Source organism: Ixodes scapularis, unplaced genomic scaffold (assembly GCF_016920785.2).
Source record: "Ixodes scapularis isolate PalLabHiFi unplaced genomic scaffold, ASM1692078v2 ptg001131l_1___fragment_3__unscaffolded, whole genome shotgun sequence".
NCBI lineage: Eukaryota > Metazoa > Arthropoda > Arachnida > Ixodida > Ixodidae > Ixodes > Ixodes scapularis.
Window position 1 is genome coordinate 346,490 of NW_024610104.1, and position 25,671 is coordinate 372,160.

The following is a 25,671-nucleotide window of genomic DNA, read 5'->3' on the forward strand; positions in this document are numbered from 1 at the left end:
AATTGAGCATGCGTGAGCTAGGTGGCGCAAGCGGCCGCCCGACACGAAGTACTCTGCATCAATGGTCCATCCGGTCTTGGATGGTTTTTGCCGCCGTCTCTCGTTTCGGGCTCTCCTCCTCGCGTGGATCTCGTCTTGAGTCTTTTTAAAATTTTTTGACGACAGACGCGGGCGTGTGTGGACGCTCCGACGGTAGCGTGCTGTATATCAGGCCAGCCATGCCGTCATGCAGTGAAACGAAACCACGTTTTTGAGCAGCGGGAGTTACTTTGTGAGCTGAAGCACTCGCTCCTAAAACGACGACGCCGGGTGTTGCCGTCCCCCCGTCGCTGCAGATATGGCGCTTTCTAAACTGAAATGTGAGGGCTGTCGCATGTCCATCAACATTCCTGTTCTTGTTTAAATCATACGCTACAACAAGAGTCCCTCTTTAACTCAGTTTGCTGCGTCGAAGTATTGATTACCTAGATTTCTACGGCCAGCCGGCAACAGGCAGGCGGCGCCGGCAGAGTGGGAGCCCACGGTCATACCCCGTTTCGTTGTAACTTGGCAAAGGGTGAATGATAAGCTCCAGATTGCGTGCCGACGGCTTCAAAATGCACGACGACGACGTATACGAGCGCAACGCACGCATATTAGTGAACGACGCAGCGAAAAGCCTGATACTCCTTTGGAGTTGAGGCGCGCTCCGGTGATACGCAGTCACGTTCCCATTGGCCTGCTAAGGCCGTAGCTTCTGCTGCACTGGCATGTTACGCGATATTCCTAGGGTACCCAGTATTTCCTGCTTCAGACACTAGGCTAAGCGGCGCCACTAGAGTAAAGGCTCAAGTTTGAACAATGAAGCAGCTACTCCCAGGGATATCTAATATTTTTTTTTTTATTTCAGTCTCTAGATGGCGCCAAACCAACCAGCATTGCAGGTTGCCTATCGGTAGGCTTTCTTTCGAGAGACCTCGATACGTGAAAAATCTTCCGCGAAAGAAAATTGGTGAAAAGAAGTGATCTAAAACAAAGGTAATTTATGCACGCTGAACCCGCACAGCACGCTGGTTTGTCTCGAGTTTAGTCGTTGCACACATTTTGACACTGGCTCGCAATGTCTTGCGCGATGCGCTCAGGTTCTGTTTTATGTGCATACATTGCCTTTTGCTTTGTTTGCTGGCCTGGCAGGCACGTGCCGCTGGACTGTTTTTTGTCGTATGCTCGGCAGTTACATTTTGCATAAATTTTGGGAACCATTTGGCGACAGAGCGGAGATGCATGATTTCGGTTTCGATCGAACAGCCATCTCCGCTCGCGCGACGAAGCACGTGCAACTGCAGGCCTGCCGAAGTTGCCCTCATGTGCATGCGAACATGATTGCACCAGCTGGGACGCTTGCAGTTCATTGTTTTACGTTTGCTTACTTTTGATGAAAATCTGGCATGTCGGGAAACAGTAAAACGGTGGCAACGGTCTATCGGAATTGCTCGGCAACACCTACAGCACTGTACACTTGTGGGGAGTCTCAATGTCTCTTTGCAGATATTGAAAGTGGACATTCATTACTAGACGAAGTCAAAGCGACGCTTTGCAGCAGCATTGCAGAACGCTTTGAAAAACAAAAAGAAAAGCACCCGCTAGTCGTAATGCACCTTTGTCTTGTGTACGATTTCGCATTGCACTGCAGTAGTTAGGTGTTTCATCAGTTGAAGGCCGCTTCCATTTATTACATCATATAACTAGTCAACCTAATGCTGCGATGCTTACTAATAAGCAGGTCATTTTTAAATGAATTTTAATATGTGCAGTTTGGTCGTCATTTCTCTATACGGGTACAATTTAACTGAAACATTGCAAAATATGTCCTGTCATTTGCATTTCAGTTACAAGTTGAAAGACCCCCAGGTGGTCTAGCTTGACCATAATTTTTTTGTTGCAGCGAGCAGAGTGTCCTTCGTTTGTCCAGCACTTGAAACAAATAATTTTATTTTTGTGGCTGCTCGCGCCCCGCTTGTCGGCTTTGGCGAAACACCAACGTCCTCTTTTTCACAATTTTCTCTTCTATCAGCTGTCATCCCCTCCCCCCCCCCCCCCCCCAACTAACAGTGACTGTTTGGCCCTTGGCTGTAACTCCCACGTTAGTATTTCCTCTTTCGCAAGTCTTCTCTCTCTCTCTTTATAAGACTATCTGCTCCAAAAGCCTTTTTAGCTGCTCAATAACACTCTTGGATGCTCCAAAGGCCCCTTTTGCTGCTCCAAAACACTGTTTTGGCTGCTCCGAAGGCCACTTTTGCTGCTTCAAAACACTGTTTTGACTGCTCCAAACGGTGCTCCAAAATTGCTTAGGCCAATCACATCACTATCGTTAATTCAAACTCTCGGTTTGCGTTCTGCCCATCGAAAAGCATGGTGAGAGAGCCCAAGTATGCACCTGATTTCACCACTCCATCTCCTTCTTCACGATAAAATCCGTCTGCTATAGTGTTGCGACGAAGCGTCTTTTTTTATAGAAGAACGCAGTGTCTGAAGCCAGCGGCGTGCGTTGTCTTCCGAACGTTGTTTGCTGGCTCGGATGTGACGACGCTGTAGTGACGGCACCTGGCTATAGATGGCGCCATATGTGTTGTACTGCGGTACTACCAGAAACGGAGTTTCTTCCGGTTGTTGATTTACGATTAAAGGCACTTTGTTGTGAGCTGTCACATGGGGTGGTTGTGTTCTTTCTGCCTGGCGACCATGGGGTCGCACTCTGACCCCTACGGTCACAACAGACCCTAGTCAAAGTGGGATGCGCCGTCGTGGAGGTGGACGTCGAGATTGGAAAGCGGTTGCCCGGCGAATCGTCGGCAATTCTGACGAGGCTCGATGCACTCTCGAGCCCGAGATTCTATTATTTCCCCGAGCGACTTTTGTAGCCTAGCTGGGAGCCCAGGCTCACATGGCACCATTGGTAACACGCGCCGAAGATGGTGCGGCCGTTGCTGGCCTCGGATGCCAAGTTTGTGCGAGTCTCTTTGACGCCTGTAGCAGACGAATTTTGTAGCGCGGAAAAGGGCAGTGTGGCGAGATGAGGTGCATACTTGGGCTCTTTCGCCGTGCTCTTCAATGGGTCGAATGTGATCAAAGAGTTTGAAATGAGGACTCGACGCGGATGGCCTTTTTTTTCCGGTTTCTAATAGTATTTTTACGAGCCTTATGCGAAAAGCATGCTTTTTTTGGACATCCGATGGCCGAAGTTTTCCCTTCGGAACATGGTGCTAAAGTACCCAACTGCCGGTCGTTATTGTAAGCGATCGATGGGAAGTTCCGAATGTGTGCATGGGCTTTCCATAGTGCTTCGGCCATGTAGCAATGCCCGAGCTATCAGTTTCCTCGTTGATAAAGGGGAATTAACTTTCGGCGCAACGTTGGTGCCAATTTGTTTGGCCGAAAAGTAGCAGGATGTAGTGGGGTAAGCAAGTTGGTGCAAATAGCACAACCATCTTGTTGCTATAAACCTTTTCATGTCAGTAGTTACCAGACCGGCGGATAGAGAGTGCTGACGCCCTCGTCGCCATGGGGTGGCTTCAGTTGGATTGGCTTCGGTGTCAGCGTGGTTGTGGCTGTGTTTATGTGTTGCGCCAGTTTCGCGTAATTTCGTGATAGAAATGTGCCGGTTATAGCACACAACTAATAAAACTCGTATACTGAGCCAATTTGAGAACTACGAAGTGATTTTGGATCATAATCGCTGACTTTTTTACGAACACTTTACGAAGCATCTGGTCATGTTTGTCGTTAATTTTGATCAGGTTTGGCGGGGAAACGACTATGATGCACTAGGAGGATTCCAATCGTCTCCGGTCGTACCCACTGACCCTAGTTTTCAGAAAAATGAACTAATAAAAATACTAATGAGGAGATGTATAATTATGAATGCAGGTCCACAACGTGATTAAAAACCTCCTGAATCGCAAAAAACACATGAAATCGCCAGTTCCGTGCTCACTGTCTGATTTTCGAGGACATCAACTTTTTGTGAACTTTAAAGACTTGAAATGGTATCCTATGATAACGCAGATATTCTAAAAAATAAGTGATATTGTCTTAGGTTGATTTCTTTAAAGAAATTGAGTGCTCGATAAATATTTTGATAGTCTGTCCTAGGTCGATTGAGAAATTCCTTTAGATATTGACCCTGCTAAAGTACTTATTAACAGCATTTCACAACGTTGGCGTTAGAAAATGAGCTATTTGTTTTACTGAGATTTAATTAGGACGTGCTCGGCATATGAGATAAGTGAAAGTCCCATCAATTGAAGTCTGAAATGTTTTCTTTGTATAAACTTTGCCAAATAAAATTAAAGGGTTCGAGAGAAGTGATCTCCCGTACGTTTGGCTGAAGTGGAATGCTAGGCACGACTTTATGAACCTGTATAGACAGATTTCAATGGAAACTGATGCGATCTAGAATCAACAACGCTAAAATCGGCTGATTTCTATATAGACTACTTATTTTCGGCACAACATTTTGTGAGCCCTAGGCAGTATCAAGCTGCCTGTGACAGATTTGTTTTCTTTCATGGGGGTCTTTGTGTTAAAATAAGTAAAAAAAAAATTAAATTTGGTGTTAAAAAAATCTCAACAGCCTTTAATGACTAGAGATACAATAGTAAGGGTGCAGGCGAGCTGGTGGATGTTAACCATGTTGAATATACCTGAGACTGGGGTAGAAAAACATAAAAGTCGAAGAAACAGAACGGGACAGGACGACGTCTCAAACTCAGCTACCAGGTTTATTCAGTCCTCCTCCTTATATAGTCCACAAACAGCCCACCACCAACACAAAGGGGCAACTCTAACCAGTTCAACCGCCAAACCCTCCAGACAGTCACTACCAACACAAAGGGAAACCTCTAAACAGTTCAAACGCAGAGGGAAATGCTGTACTGTTCAACTTTGCACCGTTTTAGGTTAAGTGCGTGTCATCCTTTCGTCGAGGAGGAAAGGAAAACAATTTAAGTAAAAAAAGTTTCTTTTTTTTTATGTGTTTGTGGATCCTTGTTACTTTGGAAGAGGTAATGGTCCTTTTGTTATATTTTGGGGGAGATTGCTGAGTTATCTTTGTGAATCGGCATGAAGGCCGTCCATAGCGCTAGTTTGGAATTACAGGGTTTGGCGTTTGTACTGTTTAGAGGTTGTCCCTTTGTGTTGGTAGTGACTGTCTGTCTGGAGGGTTTGGCGGTTGAACTGGTTAGAGTTGCCCCTTTGTGTTGGTGGTGGGCTGTTTGTGGACTATATAAGGAGGAGGACTGAATAAACCTGGTAGCTGAGTTTGAGACGTCGTCCTGTCCCGTTCTGTTTCTTCGACTTTTATGTTTTTCTACCCCAGTCTCAGGTATATTCAACATGGCTTTAATGACTGCTGATATGGGACTAAACATGGTGTAGTTCCTTTAAGTTCATACCCGAGCAAACCCGAGCAAACCCGAGCAAACGTTTATATTGCAAAAACCATCCAAGAACGACTGGGAGGTTTAGGTGTAATGTCGTGAATAAACAAATCGCCCGATGTGGAGGTTACCATTATCCCGAGCATCAGATAAAATGTGAGTTGAACGTTTGTTACTTATATCTCTTATATATCGTATCTAATCAAGAACAACTCTTTTCAATTTGTTCTGAAGGCAAGGCAGGAGACTTTCAGGAAACGCACATAGCTTTATACGCAGAGTATTATGGTCACATTCCTTGAGATCCTAAGTGCGCAGTTGTACATTGCACTCTACTTCTTTCGAATATGCCGCCACTATCACTGAACAAACTTCATTTGTCATAAATAATTGGGCTCAATATGCGCAGGGCTGACGCTGATTCCTGTACCCTCTTCCCTTCTCGCACGTATCCGGTACTCCGGCGGTTAAAATAGTACTAATATGTTACAAAATTAACTGCAGATGTTGTCGTGCACATTATTATTGTGGCATGCAATTAAGTTATAAATGTAAGCATCGGGCGGCGATTTACAATAAGGCGAGAAACGCGGTGAAAAGCGACAAAAAACGCAAATGCAACGCTTTCGGCAAGGCGCGGAGGGGAGACTGGAGTGACGAGTTGAGGCCACCTAATGGCGGCCGCGTCACTTGATTCCAAGATGGCAGCGCCCAGGCGACGGAGGGTGAAAAGGTCTCTAATATGTGTGGACTATATGAGAAGGGTCAGCAAGCTTTGGTGCTAAGGCAGGCGACCCGAGTGTTTTGCGCCCTGCGACATTGTGTATATATCCTCGTTGCACGTGCAGCTGCAACTTTTGCTTTTATCTGCACCTTCTCTGCCGCACAGCTGCCATTTCGTTTCCGAGGGATTCTGCAGTTGCAGATTTGCCTAGTGCCATACAAATTTGCCAAAGTTGACAATCTAAGGTGCATTTTTAAGATGAGCGTATCATAGTCTTGTACGGCGGAGACAAAATAAAGAGGGGGCCTGGACTTCGTAGAGATGGACGGTCAGCCAGACCGGTGGGCGGCAAAACCACTGCCCAACACTGTGGGCAAAGCCCTGGTTGCAGGATATCAAAATGAAGCAAAATAAACTCTATTTAATGATATATGGTTTAATTTCGCGTATGTGCCCCACTCGTCTCAAAACCTCATATTAAAAAAAAAATTAAGCTATTTGCGCTTTTTTTTAGGCATGCATGCCGACCACAGTGTGCCGTGCGCTCTGCATCTCCACTATATTTACTTTGCCATGTATACACCTCTGCTCGTGCTTTTTGTCGTGTTGTGAAGTGCAGATAAGAAAGAGTATGGTATAAAAGTTTTGGAAATACATACTTTTTATGGTTTTCGTATCATCCACGATCGTCTTCTGCCCGTGTGATCGTAGCTGCTGGGAAAGCGGGCACACGGGTTTCCAAACGTGCTGCTTCGCATTGCGTACATTTTTTACACATCTTTGACCTTGTCATTCCGTGCTTTGCTCTTGGGGCGCTCTGTAGGAAAGTAGTCTGAACGAATCCCTTTCTTCTGCATGGTGCTATGGCCTCAGTGGAGGAATAGGGGAAGGATTGTGTTCACACCTGGCGGTGGATGCAAGTGAAGCGCACAAACTCCCATAGGGAGAGGAGCATGTATTTAGTGTGCGCATTGTTCTTTGGGGCAACCCAGTCCCGAAGGTTGCGGATACGTGCGAATCAAGGGGCTCAGTCCTTTAGGCTCAGTCCGAGAGGAGGGGCCTGGACGTAGTACACCATGCACCCAAAATAATATTGGAACGAGTCCAACCGGTTAGTCCCGTAGCTTGTCTTAGTTGACCCCAACTGGGAAGGATTGGACTCCCAATGAGGACTGGCTGATCCAGCCCAAAGGGTCCCCAATGGTTCCCAGTTGGGGCCAGATGGCATTCCAACTGGTTCTTCAGCTGGGCTGCATTTATTTCTCCCCAGTGATGTGTTGATGGGAATGAGTCTGAACTAGACTCGCTTAGGCACTTACAATATTGTGTGTCCCTTCCGATGGTCACTTTGGCCACTCGACAGTGTGTGGTAGCATTTCATGATGATTACGAAGGACCACGAAAGGAACATTCATTCTCCCCTCTGCATAGAAAGCCTAGTGTTTTGCAATCAAAATGACTCTCAGCATATTGAAAGAATTTGCTCCTTCCCCTTAAATGGTTTGTTGGCGTTCTCCTCTAGCTTTACAATGAAGAAATCTTTGACCTCCTGAACTCCGGAAAGGACGATCAGGTAAGTGTTGCTTCTGGTTTCCTTGGGGTTTGAATTGATTGCCGTCGGACCATTTGATTGAATGCCTCGTGTCTAAGGTTGTCAACCGTTCCCTCTTTTGGATCCACCCCGGAGAGGGTTAAAAACATCCGTTGGTGGATCCCTAGGGAATGCATTGGGAAACGCGAGTGCTGACCCCTTCACTTTTCTCTTTTGGCTTTCACTTTTGCTTCCTCTATTTTTCGCTCCCTCTTTCTGGCTCTCTTACGGGGTCAGTGTTGGCATTCTCCAAAGTGAAACGTGTGTGGCTGCGCTAACTCGGTCCCCAAGGTGGTGAATCTTCCTTCCTACTTGGCCCAGCGCTAGTACTTGGTTCGCACTCCATTTTGTGGCACAAACGAAGGCAGACACCTGCAAGTTGAGACACTCTTCACTACTCTCCTCTCTATGCACTTCCCTTTCCACCGTTTTGCCCACAGATGGACGCCGTCAGCTCTTTCCTGTCATGTGGGTACATTATTAAAGGGGCCCTGCAACCATATTTAAGCGTCTACCTTTTTTGCGGTTTCCACGTCTCTTGGGGTTCGGGGAAGCCAGGGGGCACGGAGAGAGTAACTAAATATCAGTGCGTCATATTTTAAGCGGCGGACGACGCGGAAACCTCCTTCATCTACAGGGGTGACCCGCAGTACCGAAAGCGCGCAATATGCGACGTCTTTGGTCCTGGGCTCACTACTGTCCAGAGCTGCTAAAAGCTTCGTTTTAGTCGAAATACAAAATATAAGTGGCGCGAACTGTTTCAATTATTTATAAAAGTAGTTTTTGTTCAGTATTTTAGATCAGCAAAGAAACAGATGCAGTTTATAAAGTACGAAAACAAGAAATGACCCGTCGACATACTCGCCACCAAGCGGTGGAAAAGGCGGCGCATACCAGAAAAGAGTAGTGGGATCAGGCGCCGACACGGAAAGGTCCCGGATGTACGCGGCGGCGCTGCGGTCGTAGGGACTGGATGATCCCACCGGCTACGAGCGTTAAGAATGCCTTCGGCGAGCAGCTCTGTCTGGCGGTTTGGCCATTTCGCGGTATGGCAGCGCGAAGTGGCTCCCATTCTGAACTGATCTTCACCCCGTGTTTGCTGTCGTTTGTGGCCAATGAAGTGTCATGTCGAATTAGTGTTTAATCGCGCAGCAAATACAATGAGAGCCGCTTTGGCTGCCTGCTGCATACAGCCTATCCGGAACATGCTTTAGTGGTGCCCTCTCGCGCCGTCGACACGGAGTGCAGCAGCCGTGAGCGCTTGCATGAGCTCACAACCCCTCTTCTAGTTCACGGCCACTCAAGCAACCAAGGACGTCATGAAGGAGGTTATTATTTCCTTTTTTTGTAATCTTAATTTGCCTATAACTTTTAAAATAAAGCGAAATTCGAGAAAAGAAAAGTTTAATTAAGTTACTACTTTCAATGCGCTCAGGTTTGGTGCAAATTAAAAATTGGTAAAAAAGTCATTGCAGGGCCCCTTTGAGGTGCTCGTACTGCACTCATCCGCATAATTGGTGCAGCTTAAATGTTGCAAAACTGTCTATCGGGTAGTTTCTTTAGGAACCAGATGGTGGTGCAGCATAAGTACGCATGATTTGAAAACTCCACGGTGTGTTCAAAATTGAGCAGTGCTGGATTTCATTCTATTCCAATCTTGACCCAGGCTGATCCATGTGTGTCCCATTTTGGATATATCCAGGGAAGCAAGTCTCGCATCAAAATCCACGAGGACGTGAAGGGCGAGATCTATTCCATAGGAGTGGCCACTAAGACCGTTCAAAATGCCGAACAGGTGAGACTTTAATTTTACGGCTCTTCCCTCCCCGGTGAGGTCCGACGTCGATGTAGCCAACCGCTAGAAGGCCGCCTGCCACGCTTGTTCGATCCTGGGTCCGCTGCGTGTGAAGTGAGCATGTTACCGCAGGGCTACGCCCAGTCGTGGGCACGTTACTGTTAGAATGGAAGTGTTAGTTACAATTACTTTGGCCAAAAAAGGAGCCCTGTTACAGTTAGTTACTTTGCTAAAGTAATGCCGTTACTTGGACGTTACTTTACAAAAAAAGAATGAGTAAACATTCGAAAGGAACCTTCCTTAATGTTTCTTTATATTAGCATACACTCTATATAAGACATTGTGTTGTTCACGGTAGTGAATCATAAAGATTTTCTTAATAATCAATATCAACATGCTTGGTTCTTCCTATATCAATATTTACCATGAATAGCTCCTTGAACAAGATCATAATTTAAGGCAGTATCTGACTAAATCCACTATATGATAAGGAATTTATAGTCTCTTCATTGTCAAAATTGAAGGCGACTAGTGTTTAAAAATTTTAACATAGCAGATACTTGATCCGTGAAAAACTTTAGAAATAAGCGCGGCCACCATAAGGTATACACCAAAAAAAAAAAAATGCCACGCGTGCAGATCTTGGTTGGTGGCCTTATTTTAATTATTGTATTTCTCAACCAGAGAGATTTCTCTCGAATGTTTAGTTTCAAGTCCAGACCTTGTGGACTGGATCCAATCATGGTGTGCCTTTACAATCGGCCAATTCTAATTTTTGATTTCTTTGGTGAGGCAAAATCAGATGCAATTTATAAAAATTGTGCAAATGTGAAGTCAATATTATTCTGATACCTTGCAATCATCTTTGTAGATGTTTTCTTATGCCACTCCCATCCACTCGCCAGTCAAATCGTTTTCTAATGCCTGCGCAGTAGAAAACAATCTTTCATCTTTCATGAAGCTTCCCTTGAAAACTTGGGAGCAATGTTGCGGCAAGATTTCTCCATCAGAATAAGCACTGATCGAGGTGACAACAACCACTACATGTAGAAATCCAAACAGCTGTTGCAATCTTTTCTCCGCCACTTTGTTATCAGATCAAACACGTTTATGCTCCTTCATCTCCCCATCCGAAATAGAAGAGACGACGTGAATATCTTTAAATGAACTGATGCCAAGTGCCCCTAGTCCCGGCTAAGGGCGTTCTTTCAGTTTCAAGAAAACGCACAAACAAGCAGAGCGACGCAGACGTTTCGAGCAAGTGCCCTTTCTCAAGTTACTGCACCCGAGAACGGACCACAAGTGGGTGACGGGAGTGAAGGCCGCTAATTGGGTCGTAAAAACAAGGAATGGAGAGAAAATGGGCCTAAAGTAGAGAGAGTGCCTCTGGGAGTTGGACGATTCAAATTAGAGGGGAAGGAAACGTGTGCTCGGCGGCAGGAAGACGAGGTTCGGGTGTGCCGTAAGCTTCCGGGGGGCGTTTGGGGCGACAATCCCCATAAACTGTTTCGCCACCGCACGAAGAAAAAATAAACGCTTTAGAGAGGCTTTGTTACATCTGCGTGCGCCGTGGGCGATATACCCTACATGGCTGATACGTTGCCATCCTCCAGTTGGCAGGACCAGCCTGGCCAAGCAGGGTCACCCAAAATTTAGGTTTCTTTTTTTAGGGGCAAAGCTCCTTAGGGTCTAGCCTTGCCCGTCCGCCGTCCATGCTCACATCGATTGCCATCCCATCTGTCTTAAGAAAAGAAAAAAAATGTTTGCGCAGTCGACAGGATTCGAAACTGTGCTGGGAGACCCCAATGGGATTTCTGGTCCATCGCCTTAACTACTCGGCCACGACTGCGGGACGAGTAGGGGGCTCTGAGATGTGGTAGTAACTCAAGAGCTGGGCATGTCATGGATGAAACGTTGCATGTAGCCACTCAACGTCTATACAGGAGAGGGCGCTGCTGTCAAATGCGTATATAATTGCGTTAAACTTTGCATGCATTGGCTCAACGTTTATAGACGAGAGGGCGCTGCGGTCAAATGCTCAAATGCATATATAACCACGTTTCATACCGCACATTCTCTTTCTGACATGGACCGTTGACGTAAGCAGTGGCGATGCGTTCCCACGGCTTCTAGCGGATCCAAGCTGATCCGCTAGAAGAACCACAGGCTCTGCATTTCACCGACCATAGCAGTAATAATGAAGTCTAGAAGCCACCCGGAACTCAGCACTACCTATGAGCAATAAAAACAAATCAGCACCATCAGCAATATCTATGAACGAAATCAGGATCATTAGCATCACCAGAGCTTTGCCCCAATCAACATCATTCAAAACGTGGAGATGCGGTCATCCTTTTTTTTTTTTTGTCGTATGCTTGACAGTTGCATTTTTTATACAATTTTGGGGATCAGTTGGCGACGGAGCGCAGTGGCATGGTTTCGGTTTCGATCGAACAGCCATCTCCGTTTGTGCGACGAAGCACGTGCAACTGCAAGCCTGCCGAAGTTGCCCTCATGTGCATGCGAACATGATTGCACCAGCTGGGGAACTCTTGCAGTTCATTGTCTTACGTTTGCTTACTTTTGATGAAAATCTGGCGTGTCGGGAAACAGTAAAACGGCGGCAAGGGGTTTATCAGAATTGCTCGGCAACGCCTACAGCACTGTACACTTGTGGGGCGTCTCAATGTCTCTTTGCAGACATTGAAAGTGGACATTCATTACTAGCCGAAGGCAAAGCGAGGCGTGCAGCAGCCTTGCAGAAAGTTTCGAAAAGCAAAAAAGAAAAGCACCCGCTTGCCGTAAAGCACCTTTGTCTTGTGTACAATTTCGCATTGCACTGCAGTAGTTAGGTGTTTCATCAGTTTGATGCCGCTTCCATTTATTATATTATATAACTACACCCATTTTCACCTCAAGAAAAAAATCGGGTTTTGCGCAATGTTCTTGCGCGGCGCGAAGTAGTTCTTGCGAGATATGGTTGTTGGAGGAAAAAGCGATGCTTTTGGCGTTTGGAACGTGTAGGTCTCGATAAGATAACGTATACCTAGTCTACGATTCACCTACATATATCTTAATTCTCTACATAAACAAGGAAATAAGTAATACTCCGCGAGAACCCGGACTTTTTTTACTACGGTTCTTGAGGTGAAAACGAATATAGTCAACCTGATGCTGCGAGGTTTACTAGGAAGCAGGTCATTTTCAAATAATCTTGAATATGTGCAGTTTGGTCCTCATTTATCTATAGCGGGTACAATTTAACTGAAGCGTTGCAAAAGGTGTCCTGTCTTTGGCATTTGAGTTACAAGTTGAAAGACCCCCAGGTGATCTAGCTTGACCATAATTTGTTTATTGCAGTAAGCAAAGTGCCCTTCGTTTGTCCAGCACTTAAAACAAATATTTTTATTTTTCTAAGAATATCTGCTCCAACAGCTGCTTTTGCTGCTCTGAAACACTGTCTTGGCTGCTCCAAAGGTCACTTTTGCTGCTCCAAAAGACTGTTTGGGCTGCTCCGAAAGGTGCTCCAAAACAACTTGGGCCATTGGCATCGTTGTTAGCAAGAATGGAGGTACTCTGGGTGGCGTGCTTGGATGGGCTTGGGCTGCACGAGCGTTTGCTAGCCAGGGCGCTTGAAATGAATGCTTGCACACTTAGTAGGTTATCGCTCGATTCGGTTTAGGGAATATGTTGCCGGTAGGAGAAGCGAATGAATGGGCCCACCAAGGTAACTGCTGGTGCGCTGCGTTTGCACCACAATAGTTTCATAATGGTGCCCTTCTCCGGTCCTTGGCTCTGGCTTTTAGGTTGGGAGGGGGACCCATTTCTTGTTCTTGGTGGGACGGGGCCTTCATTCGCTGGTAAAGTCCCATGCCCTATTTTTTCAACGTGAGCTCCGATAGATTTTTTGTCCGAAAATCGAAACCTGAAAGGACCGAATTGGTGGGAAAAAATAAAGCCGGAGAAACCACTTGGAAGAAAAGTGGGAACACCAGGCTTTGAAAGTGGTGCCCAAGTCAGAAAACATGGGGCTCGTTTTGCTCTGCAGGTGATCAAGTGCCTCGAATCGGGGGCCCTCTCTCGCACCACGGCCAGCACGGCGATGAACGTCCAGTCGTCCCGGTCCCATGCCATCTTCACCCTGCACATCAAGCAGCAGCGCGTCGTCACCCTACCAGTGAGTGACCCTCCGCCAGGCATTGGAAGCTCTTGTTGCGAGTTGTTGCAACTGTATGCGAGGGATACTACACTTCCTTGGAATTTTTGTTTTTGCTTCGAAGAAGGTTAACACTTTCGGGGATTGCCTTGCTTTGCGACCACTCCGTCTAAAGCGCATAAATGCGGAGGGTGGTGCCCACAATTCCTAACGAGCCTACCGGTGTTGAGTATAGTACCGCCATATTTTCCCCGAACCCGAACAAAAGTGACGAGGGAAGGGTAATCTCTTGGCAACAAATAATCGTAAATCTCGGAAGTAGCGAAACAGAAAAAAACAAAAAAAACTTCTGCTGCTTGGCTTAAAGCCAGCTAACACGGCATGCGTCTTGCATTTGTGTTGACTTGCCTGTGTTGACATATTTGGATCTGGTGAGTGTATCTTCATGCAAAGTATGAACTTAAGTTAAAAAATGATTTTTTTTCCGCTTCTGTCTTTTTATTGTGAGTGATGGAAACGCTGCTCCATTTGTGCCAAATTGCGCCACGAATGAGTCTGCTACGTCTTGCGCTAAAGTGCCACTTTTGCTAAGAACTGCGGCACACTTGCGCTGAGGTGGGCCTAACCAAATCAAAAAGTAAACACGTAATGGTTGATTCGGAGAAGTAGGACACAAAAAGTTGAGAGCACAGTCTATAAGTGCGAGTCTAGGGGCTCGTACAGATAGACGAGAAATGCCACAATGTAGCGGCGCTGTTTCAGTGGTCCTAGTCTCGTAGACTCTCTTGTACACCATACAGCAGAACAACCTGAATCTGGGATCCTGAAGTTTCTCGATTTATGCATACATGTAGAACAGGGTCTGTGCTGGGAGTACGGGAAAAAAGCCGCTAAATCGGTAATAGCGGGGGTTGTTAAACCCTCGAAAACAAATTTGTTGCGCAAATTGTTCTCTAGGGGCAATGCAATGAGGGGACAATGGATGAGGCTAGAAGCTGCAGGGTATGAAGAGGAACTCATAAACTTGAAGTTGAAAGATGGACTTCAGCACAAGGAACAAACTAGGAAAAAAAACAGTCATCCCATATTCCCACGGGATCGCTGATTGCAGAAACGTTTGGAGGAGACGTAGTGTTTTACTGAGGTTTCAAAAGGAGTAGGTGGATGGCATTTCAGTCAAACCAAAGAGGCTGCCAGAAGGCTCATCAAGACCTTCAGTTCCTAGCGTAGAGAGTGCGGTGTACGAGATATCGCTAACACGTGGTTTCAAGTACGTGGCACAAACCTCGAGATGCGTTAACGACGGGTTATTAGAACATAAAAGAAATGTAAGCACAAATGCGTCAAACTCAGAAATGGCAAAGCACATTTGGGAATGCAACGGTTTTATTGCTTACTGGTCAGAGACTCAAGTCCTGCATGAAGAGCGAAATGACCTAAAGAGAGTCGTTAAAGAAACAATAAGGATAAAGTCTATAGAAAGCTGCATAAGCTGAGCCTCGATGCAACTTGGAAGCCACAGCAAAAAGTTCCTGGGATTGTAAACAACACCCTAGTTTTTTTGTGTTTTTTTATAAAGAAGGAAAGATGTTTGAAGCGGCCGGGTACAAAGTGCAGTAGTCGGCGTGTTCCCGAGGTCAGCCAGATGTAGGCCCTGGAACCCTCTCCCGTCCTCGATGATGAGGGCATTGTATTGTGGGTGGGACCGTTGGTTTTCTTGCGAGTGTGTATGCTCTCTGTGTTTTGAAAGTGCTTTCAACAAAGGAGATAGAAGGTGGTTGAGAGTGGCTGTGCGGGTAATTATAGGATCCTTCAGAAGTAAACCAGTTAGCTGAGTCTGTTCCTCAGACGAAAACTTTCTTCCTTTTCTGCACCAGTGTTTAACGACATGATTAGCTACCACCAGCTCGCGTGAGCAGTTGGCCTTTTTAATTGTAGACCCTCTTTTTTTTTAAGCAGACCATGGAGTGAACATTGGAGAACTTCCAATGTTTACTTCGTGGTCTCTCCCGTAAGAGTGGTCCAGATTTGGTCGTGGAGACGGTTTGAAGCTGTTCTCTCGTGCCGGTCCGGTAGTCGTTGAGGATTTTCTTTTTTCGGTGCCTATGAACTTCCACAGTCGCAAGATGACCAAACCGTGTTGAGTCGACAAACCTGTGTCTGAGGAACGTACCGACGTACGACACCTTTGATTCCATCTATCTGTTGTCCAAGCTTCCAGAGAACGAGCGAGAAAGACTCGTGGAAAGGGTGGCAAGTTTGCATTTTGTACAATATTAATGAACTGAATGTAAGTGTTCAAACCCAGCTAAAAATTTCCATTAAATCCTATTGGAATTCCAACAGGTTTTAACTGGAACCAATTGGTTGTAGTGGGTTCCAACTGAAAGCACACTGGCCAATGGGTCTCACCAATTGAAATTATTTTTCCAGTTGGAACCTGAATGGGTTCCAAATGGTTCTCATTGGTTCCTGTAGGCTCCCATGGGCAGTGACCAATTGGTTGGCCAAAAACCCTTTTGGAAGCATTAAGATAATTCCAGTTGGAACTTGATGGGAATTTTCACCTGGGAACGAGCTGGTGTACATTGACCGTGACAGAAAAAAAAGCCCAGAGTGCAGATAAAAAAGGAGACAAGCACTGAGATTTTAATCTTTTTAAACATGTTAAGGTGAGAAAAAGAAAAGGGGAGAGATGAAGCGGCCTTTTTGCCCAAATTGCATGATGGAAAGAAAAGAGGGCTTGAGACACCTGCAGGGTAGGGCCAATGTTTTTCTTTGTTGTCCAGCTGCTGGAAGGTGCGGAGGAGGAGGAGGACAGTGGAGAGGCCTTGAGCGAGTTTGAGACCCTGATGGCCAAGTTCCACTTTGTGGACCTGGCCGGATCGGAGCGGCTCAAGCGGACTGGAGCCACGGGGGTCCGGGCCAAGGAAGGCATCTCCATTAACTGCGGCCTCGTGAGTCCTCTCTCTGGATCTTTTTCTCTCTTTCCTGGTGCTCAGAGCTACCATTGTACTCGACAGTTACGGGGATCAAAGGAAAGCAACATAGAGGCTGAAGACAGAATATTTTTTTTGCCAGGCATCTCCTTGGAGCAGATAAGCAGGATGTGCTTCATGACCCAGATGAGGGATTGTGTCCCTCCCTGCAATGTCTTTCCATCTTGGCCCTTCCGCCTTCGGTATTCCACCGGAATAGACCCTCTTCAAATGTATCCTTGTGGCAGTCCCAAAAGCCCCAATATTGCCGCTCTAATGGCGGTGATAGGAGGTCTTGCTCGGTTAAATCAAGCACCCTCGATTTCATGTATCGAAGGTGACGTAATAGAAAAAAACATATTTTCCCCTTTCTGCTTTCTACTTTCGAAGACGCTCGCTTTTTTTGGTGTGGAGAAGCCGTGTACTGCTGCCATTAGGGCGTCGGTACAGTGCCTTAAAGGTCACGTGAGAAGGAAAAAACTATTTTTTAAACAGGCTACGTGGAAAAAGATTATGAAAAATGAATTTACAACGAAGAAAAAAAATTTAGAGCTATATTTACGGCGCAGACCGAATTTGTAGTTGGCGCCCGCAGGAGTTGCCGCTGGTCACGGGGTAGGTCTGTGCGCCGTCGCCGCAAAGTCACGTTGCCGCCGCACGCTGAGCGTTGTGCGACGCCGCTTCAACACATTTCGTCACCTTGCCGTCACCGGCGCTGCACAAGTCCATCTCCTTCTGGGCGCAGCCGCAGTCATCTGACCAGTGCACAGGTCTATCACGTCTGTTCACACTTTTTCGGGAGTTTCTTTTTGGGCTCTAAAAGTTACTTATTAATTCTACTCTTTACAGGAGAGCTGTTAAGGGCTAGGTTCCTCAGGATCGTGTCGGGCATATCGCCACAAACCTGCCTAGACAGCTACCGCCATGTATAAGCGTTGGTGACAAGCACACAACCAGTATGGTTTCCGCCGTCGCTCGTAAATGGCGGCAATCTAGGAAACAGCGCAAAAAACAGACGACGAAAAAGAAGCACACGTAATGAGTGCAGCGCTCGTCACGTTTGTTTCTTTGTCTGTTTTGCACGCTGTTTCCTACGCTCTTATCAGTTTCGGTTTGGACTCACAATGGGTCGGCCGCGCGCCCTTTCGGGGGAAGGAGACAGGCTGTGGAAGGAGTGGCGACGTACGCAGCAGTGCGAATGTGTCTGCAACCGCCGCAAAGCCGTTGTTGCCTCGACTTTCACTGCGTCCAGCACTTCAGATTCTCTTGCCAAAGAGCACATCGCTCGCCTGGAAAGCCGCTGCCGAGAACAGAACCAGCGATGCAAAGGGCGCCGACGGTCCAATGCCACGGACGACGATCGTGCCACGGACGCCAAGCGCAAGCTCGAGGCCCGGCGACGACTGCACTCCACGCCGGCTGAACAGTTCCCGGGCTAATGGCGAGGTTCCGGAGGGAGTTTGTGGATTGCCTGTTTGGCGTCACGTGCGAAGACGTTGAAAAGATGTTGGTCCTTTTACGTCACCTTCGATACGCGAAATCGAGGGTGCTTGATTTAACCGAGCAAGACCTCCTATCATAGCCATTAGAGCGGCAATATTGGGGCTTTTGGGACTGCCACAAGGTGACTTTTGAAGAGGGTCTATTCCGGCGGAATTTCGAAGGCGGAAGGGCCAGGTAACCCAAGATGGAAAGAAATTGCAGGGCGCCGTGTGCGACCGACTCGGGTTCACTGGAAACGTATCTACGATCGGCGGCGTGTCAGACGAGAAGTGGGAATCGGGCGCGTTGCGGCAGTGTATCGAGTACAGCTCCGCTGGTCTTCCTTATTTTTTGTTATACTTCAAGCAAAGATGAAGAAGTTACTTTTAGAGGCTTCTGAAAGGGTGCAAGCACGACGTGACAAGTAGGGACCAGTCACGTGACAAGTAGAGACCACTTTTCCGCGCCACCCGCGAATGCCAACAACAAATTCGTATCGTGCCTTAAATATAGCTATAAAAATGTTACTTTTTTGCTGTAAATTCGTTTTATGACTTCCTTTTCCCAACCAGGTTGTTAAAAAAATTTTTTCTTTCCTTGTGTCCTTTAAAGGGCGTAGTGTAGTTGCTGCGTAGCCATCACCATGCATCGAGAACGGCTGCTCCTCGGAAGACGGTGTAGGTGACACTTCGATCTGCAGCTCCGTTAGGGTGCCTTCATTGGCCGGCAGATGCAGGCACCCTACATCGCACGTCCAGGCCGATCTGTTTCGTCTGGTCCAGCGTCTGTCAGAGTAGTTGGCTATTACATTGAAACAAATTTTTGCGTCAGTGAACATGGCTCACCCTGATGATCACGGGTGACCGAAATAACGTCACCCGCTTTGGAAGTGATGCACACAAAGCGCCCACGCGACTCGCAACACAGTCGACAGCTGCGAATCGGCCAGAGCTGGCCGGAGCCGAGCGGCCGAACCGGAGCCATAGCCAAAACGACAATGCTGCAAGTGCCAGCGCCACCCGCGGCCGTCTTCCAACGCTGTGCCGCTTCTCCGGTTGTGTTTCTTACACTATCCCTTTAATCCACTGTAGCGTTGGGTTTGGCTTTGCACAGTGTGGGCAGACTGAATTTCGGAAAGTGTCTATTCTGAAGGTGACCTCCATGCATTTTTTGCCGTCGTTTCACTCGATGTTCAAGACATGCGTTATTCGCAACTCCAACGCCCTATTGGTGGCGGGGCGGTAGTTTAGATTATCCAGGATTTCATGTGCGGCTGCCTGCTGACGCTGGTCGGTGTGCTAAAAATGATGTCCACAAATGCGATGCGGTTAGGGCAGGATCATACTATAGGGGACGGAGGTGTTGATGCGTGGTGGGAAAAGGAGCATGCCGATATTTAAAAGAAACCTCGACTTGCGAAGCTTTGTGGTGGGTGAGCGCATTTTAGGCACCGGCACCGTCACTGTTTGTGGCAAAATATTTTTGAGGGTGATATTGTGTTTGTGCCTTGCCTGGCCTCTAGTGCTCTAAAAAGTGAGCCGCGCACGGTGGCCATCAAGTTGCGGAAGAATCACAGTATTGATGTATTTGTGTCACTGGCTGGCAACTCGCTGCTCACTGTCTCGGTTTTAGGGTGTTGCAACACGTGCTCAAACTGCTCTATGGTTATGGATAGGAAGCTTGGTACCGCAGGCTAATGTGCACTGTAGCATAGCAACTGGAAGATCGCGCTGCGCCTTTAAAGCACTATTTTTAGCGCGCGCCAGGAGCGTTGCCGTGCTGACGGTAGCCAACGGTAGCGTGCGATAATGCTATGTTAAAACTGCCTATTAACATGATCGGCGTGTTTAAGTGTTTTATTTAGTGCTCTATCAAAAATAAATATTTTAATATACCCCACATTTTTTGTACCATGTTACTTGCAATGTTGCAGCCCCTCTTTCCAAAACGGCCCATTCTAAGCTCTCGTCACGAACGGCTGGCTGCCACAGACGCTCTTAAAATGCTTGGAGCATTGCTTTGTAATTACTTGCAAGCCAGTACCATATTTTCCGTGCTATAGTCTGCACCTGGTGTATAGTCCGCAAGGGCAGATTAGGGGTCAAAAATGAAAGGTTTTGCTTAGATAGTCCGCACATGGCACTTAGTCCGCATGCGGCACATAGTCCGCATTTGGTGCCTAATCTGAACGTAAAGATGATCGTACATAGCACACCTTGACCAATTCCTGCTGTGTTGGCTGACAAACAAGCGTGTATCATACATAAATCACTAATTTACTCTGTTACTTATAAGATACTTCGCGTCTTGTCACATTAAACAATCTTAAAACATTTCAAAACTTTGTATGGTCCGCACTTGTACATAGTCCGCAGTGGGTAAAATTTCAACTTTTAAACGTATGTAGTCTGTGGACTATAGTCTGGAAAATATATTATGCGTATTCTGTCCTTTGAAACTGCTTGGAATAAGTAGTCTTGTTCCTTGGAAGGGCCTTAAAGTGCAAAACCATTCCCGATGTGTATTGCTCGACATACCCTGGAGTATAGGAGGTTTTCCCTAGGTTTTATGTACTCTGTCAGGGTTCGCTCGGTCGCGGAGCACCCCGTTCGAGATAATATTGAGACGATCAAGTTCCAACGCATATTCGAAAACAAACCTTCCACAGTCCCCCCTTTTTCTATGAGGAATAATACTGCAGCACAATCCGTTGGGATGGATGCAAAGCCTCAGTTGGTCCAATACCCTCCGGATATAGCTCCATGGAACAACTGCCAGATACATTGCGACCTTACACTGACCAAGTATAACAAAAAGAATGTTCCACAGGAAGTCATAAGGCAGAACTTCTTTGAGCTTCAGACCAAATATCACAAGTATGCCAGTTTTTATACAGACGGGACAAAAAAAGACTCCGTAGTAGGCTGTGCTATGGTGGGACCATCGGTAAATCAGGTGAAGAGAATAAATTCAAAAGCCTCTATACTAACAGCAGAGCTTTATGGTTTGTTGTTAGCTGTTGATTACATAATCAAAAAACGCCTTTCTCACGCTGTAATCTACACCGACTCTTTAAGCTCTCTGAAGGCTGTCGCATCAATGAACCGTGTAAAAAACCCACTGGTTTCCGAGTTAAAGTACAAGATAATCCTGGCTGCAACGAAAAATTTTGACATAGTCTTATGCTGGGTTCCTAGCCATGTTGGCATTCCTGGAAATGAAGCAGCTGATAGTGCAGCCAGTTCTGCTAATAATAGAGAAATTGACACACACCAAATACCCTACAAAGATTACCACAATTCTCTGAAACGTTGCATCAAAGCAAAGTGGCAGCTGCAGTGGAACGGCGGAACCGGCAACAAACTACATGCAATCAAACCTCTTCTAGGCGAGTGGGAGAGCGCCCGACATCGGGAGCGCTTTTATGAAGTCATACTGTGTAGGCTACGAATCGGTCATACTCGTCTCACACATGGACACCTCTTGAGCGGGGAGGATGCCCCTGAATGTGTGCACTGCAACCAACTTCTAAGTATTATGCACATACTCATCGAATGCCCTATGTATGACCAATGCCGGTATAAACACTACTCACTGCTTTATAAAGAACACATTCCACTACACCTTGCCCTACTACTAGGTGACGAACCGCTCATTCCACATAGTTGTGTTTTTAATTTCCTCACAGATATCGGCCTTCTACACCGACTGTGATTTTACTTTCTATCCTAAACTCATTGTCATATTGTTTACACTTATACACATTCATGTTCATGGTTTTATCATATATTTCGCTACTATAGCTCTTTCCTCTTCTTTAACCCGAATTGCAATAGTCTAAGCTTGGCGCAATATAGCCTTAGTTGCTGATGCGCCAAAAAAACCCCAATCAGTCAATCAATCTATTGCTCGACATACCATTGCGCGACCAGATTTCTCCTACTTGGGGCAAAGAATAGACTTTTGTTATGCGCTAGAGCTCTACATTACTAGTGGGAGGGTTTGTCATTACGTTGAACACAGATTGAACTGGCGGCCATGCACAAGACCGACCAGAAATTCCCAGCGTATGCGATATACAAAAAGTCCCTAATGAAACTAAGCATCCCGGCCCCTTTGTGCAGTGCTGTTTCGAGCAGAACGCAAGAATTGCTATTTAAACGCGGTCACTTTTTTTCGTTAAAACGGCTTGGTGCATGAAGGCGGACACTCCCTGCCGTCCCCGCTCCTGTGGTTCCTCCGTTTGTCCGCGAGCGGGTGAGCAGCGGTCTGGAGTTGGGAAGAGTTCTCAGGTCGTGGGACCCCAAGAACCTTTCTTAGGGTCCCCTTAATCAAGTGAAGGAACAATTTTAAAGCTATTGAGTGGGTAAAGTTAATGATTCTGTATCTGAATGCTTGGTTTGCACCCAATTACCATATTTGCAGGATTATAATGCGAGGACAAGTTTTTATGCCCTCATATTAAAAGAAAAAAATTATTACTATTATAACGCAAGCCGAGGGCCGTGTAAATTTCCCGCACTCCGGGGCATAGCAGAAGTGCAAAGACAATGGATATAGAAGAAATATCAGTTAATGTTTTGACTGCACTCATCCCGACTGCCTCATGACCTTCCGTTTACAATCCACTTGGCGACTACGTAAATAAGCAGCAGCAGGGCACCACGGCTTGTCTGGTAGTTCCTTTTTCTTTGACATGAGCTCCTCAGCAGCCCACAATAGCAAGGCACAAAGCAGAAGCACCGACACCAGGCCACTCTGGAGCAGAAACTGAAAAACGCAGAAAAAATACTGCTGAACCCGATAACAATTCTTGTTCTGGTCCCTCCACATAAACAAACACCTAGTGTTGCACGATTGCGTAAACATGGTGGGTGGTCTTGGCTTGGCTTCTGTTGACCTGTATTGAATTGGCCAGTGCCCACATTGCTTCGTTTCTGCGGCGTGCACGTGCTGTGCAAACACAAAAGCAAGCAATAAAAATACTTTTTATGTTTCCTACTCGCCCCTTAACGTGGACCAACAGCTAATAAATCTCCTCCCACAGCCCCACTTCTTTTCCCACCCCATCTCCTGCCGGAGGGATGGCTTTCTCCATTCTCACTTTGCGCCTCTTGGCTGAACTCCGAATAGAACACAAGGTGCGTTTTGGAACACGTAATTCCAAGGAAAAACTCACCTTATGTTTGTGGAAATTCAATAGTTGTTGCCCCCTTTCGTCCTCCCCAATGGATGGAGTTCCCTTTGGCTGTCCCTAAGGGGTCCCTGCAACCTGGGTGGGTGAGAAGCACGGAGTCGCCCAGGGTGTCCCCGCTGCTGGCAGCTACACTCATTTGACTCACTCTCACCAACGTGTGCAAAGAATTGTAGCCCACTAAAGGTTGCACTTGAAATGGAATACGGCAGTGGGCACAGTGTGGACCTGGAGGGAAACAAAAGCCAGCAACTGCGGGCATTTGGGGATTTCTGCAACCCTGTATTCCACTTTAACATCAAGGAGGGAGGGCACACAAAGAGCGTTCCCAGCTGCATTGAGACCAATTGGATAGCCAATTGGAACCAATTTGTGGAAACCAGTTGTGTTCTGGAACTCGCAATTGGAATTACACACTGGTATTTTTCTTACTGGAACCGAAACCTATTGTTGTTTAAAAATCCATTTGGAAAAAAAAATGCATTTTTTTTCCATGGAGTCCATACCCAAATATGTTTGGGGGAGACGTGGTAACCCTGGAGCGAGGGGAGGAAAAAGGATGGGCAGACGCAACTCATTACTTGCTGGGGGCTCCACTCTGATTCCACTTGGTAGTTCAGAAGGTTGTGCTTGTTCACGGTCAAGCACGACCTCTGCGAGGAATTCAGATTGGATATAAATAATGATTGAGATTCATTCATTAACACGAATCACTCGAGGTTTCTAGGTCTTTTTAAATAGTTAACTCGCCTAGAAGTGTCAGATGTTCCTCTCATCCTTTACAGATATGAGGAACAGCAAAATTTTAAAGGTCTTTATTTTTTTATTGCGTTTAGAGAGGGAATTAAACTAGCAAATACTGTAAAATACGCGAATTAAGACTTGATACCTAACCACTACACAAAGCAGAATCCTAGCTGCTGTCGTAGTGGTCCTGACCTTCCACTTAAAATGGGCAAAAATACTGTAAAATAAATAAATGTTGCTAGTTGGAAGTCTTCGTTGTCCGTCCCCCCTTTCTGTGTATCTTCCTCATGTCTAAAAAAAGGGCAAGGGCCCACTCAAAATTTGGAGATACAGTAAACTTTCGTTAATTCGACCTCGACGGGACCTTGAAATATGGTCGAATCATCCGAATGATCAAATTAAAAAAAGGACAGAAAAACGGTTAAAATCAAACTTTCTTTTATTGTCCAAAGTACTCACGAATGGTCTGCTGCCGTCTGCGCTTAAAACGCGCGTCCAAAAGCATGCTTTGGTGAGCAGCGTAACTAAACGCTAAACGTCATTTCCCCAAAAAATCGCGCGCTACAAAAAAAAAAAATAATAATAAAACGAAAAAAGTAAGTTTTACGAGCAGACTTTGCCGCCAAACCAAAGTCAACTCAACAACAACAACAACAAAAAAAGAGAATTTGCGTTTTTTGACGTGCAAAATGGACTGACACGATGCTACAGAGAAGCGCACTTTGAGAGCGCGCGCTGAAATAGCTTTGAGCTGACTTTGGCGCCGAACGGCCAGACCGTCGGCGACCAAAAAAGAAAAAGAAGAAAAAAGGAAAAGAGAACTCCCGCTTTCTGGTGCGCAAGATGGAGCGCACACGATGCTACAGAAAAACGCTTTGAGAGCAAGAGTGCGCGCTGGGTCATGTGCACCCGACCATCTGCCATGTTCTCCGCGCTACTCCACGCCAGGTTGGTTGCACTGACTCGTGTCATTCGCTAAGGTCCATCTCAACGGCGTAGAAGAGCAGACGCATACTTGCGCACGTTCTTGCAGCAAAGGGTCAGTGTTTCGCCGTACGTTGGTGGTTTTTCTGCGGTGGTGCCGAGCAATGGTGAGCCCGCGTGCATTCGCTCGGGACGAATTATACAATACAATACAATAAACTTTATTTCTTCAGAAATACTGGAGGGGTCCCGAGCCATAAAGCTGCTAAAAGCAGCTTGACTGGGTTTCCCTTATACATGGCAGCAGCTCGGACAACAAGCATAGAAAACACTTTACCAGGGTCGCTAAACTCGTCAAGCACAACTTTGTGTCCGAAAGTTGCGGAACGCGCTAATTGGACTCTCGCGCCGCTGACGTCGCGCCGAGCGAGGTGTCAATCATTCGAAGCAAAGTTCATCGAGGCGCGCGTGCGGCGCGTGAGGGGCGCGAGGAGCCCGCTGATTGAGCGGCTTCGCCGATGACGTAGCGCCCATTTGTCCCTACATCCCTACGCCAAGCTAAAATTAATGCTTTGCAAATTGTCCCTAGGCGACCGGCTGACGCTCAAAATCCCTCCAAAGTTCGTGTTAACAAGAAACCTCGTTCGTCGAAGTTGTCGCTGA

The 25,671-nt window shown here is 46.6% G+C and overlaps 1 protein-coding gene across 2 annotated transcripts in view; it reads left to right on the plus strand.

Annotated features, from left to right (window-relative positions):
* Positions 1 to 25,671, plus strand: part of LOC115321957 (kinesin-like protein KIF21A) — a 163,079-nt gene that overhangs the window by 37,013 nt on the left and 100,395 nt on the right. For both annotated transcript variants that reach the window (XM_040217434.2, XM_040217435.2), the window contains exons 5-8: positions 7,664 to 7,714; positions 9,435 to 9,527; positions 13,576 to 13,704; positions 16,473 to 16,640. In XM_040217434.2, coding sequence (XP_040073368.2) covers positions 7,664 to 7,714; positions 9,435 to 9,527; positions 13,576 to 13,704; positions 16,473 to 16,640 — 441 coding nt within the window. The remainder of the gene's footprint in view (positions 1 to 7,663; positions 7,715 to 9,434; positions 9,528 to 13,575; positions 13,705 to 16,472; positions 16,641 to 25,671) is intronic.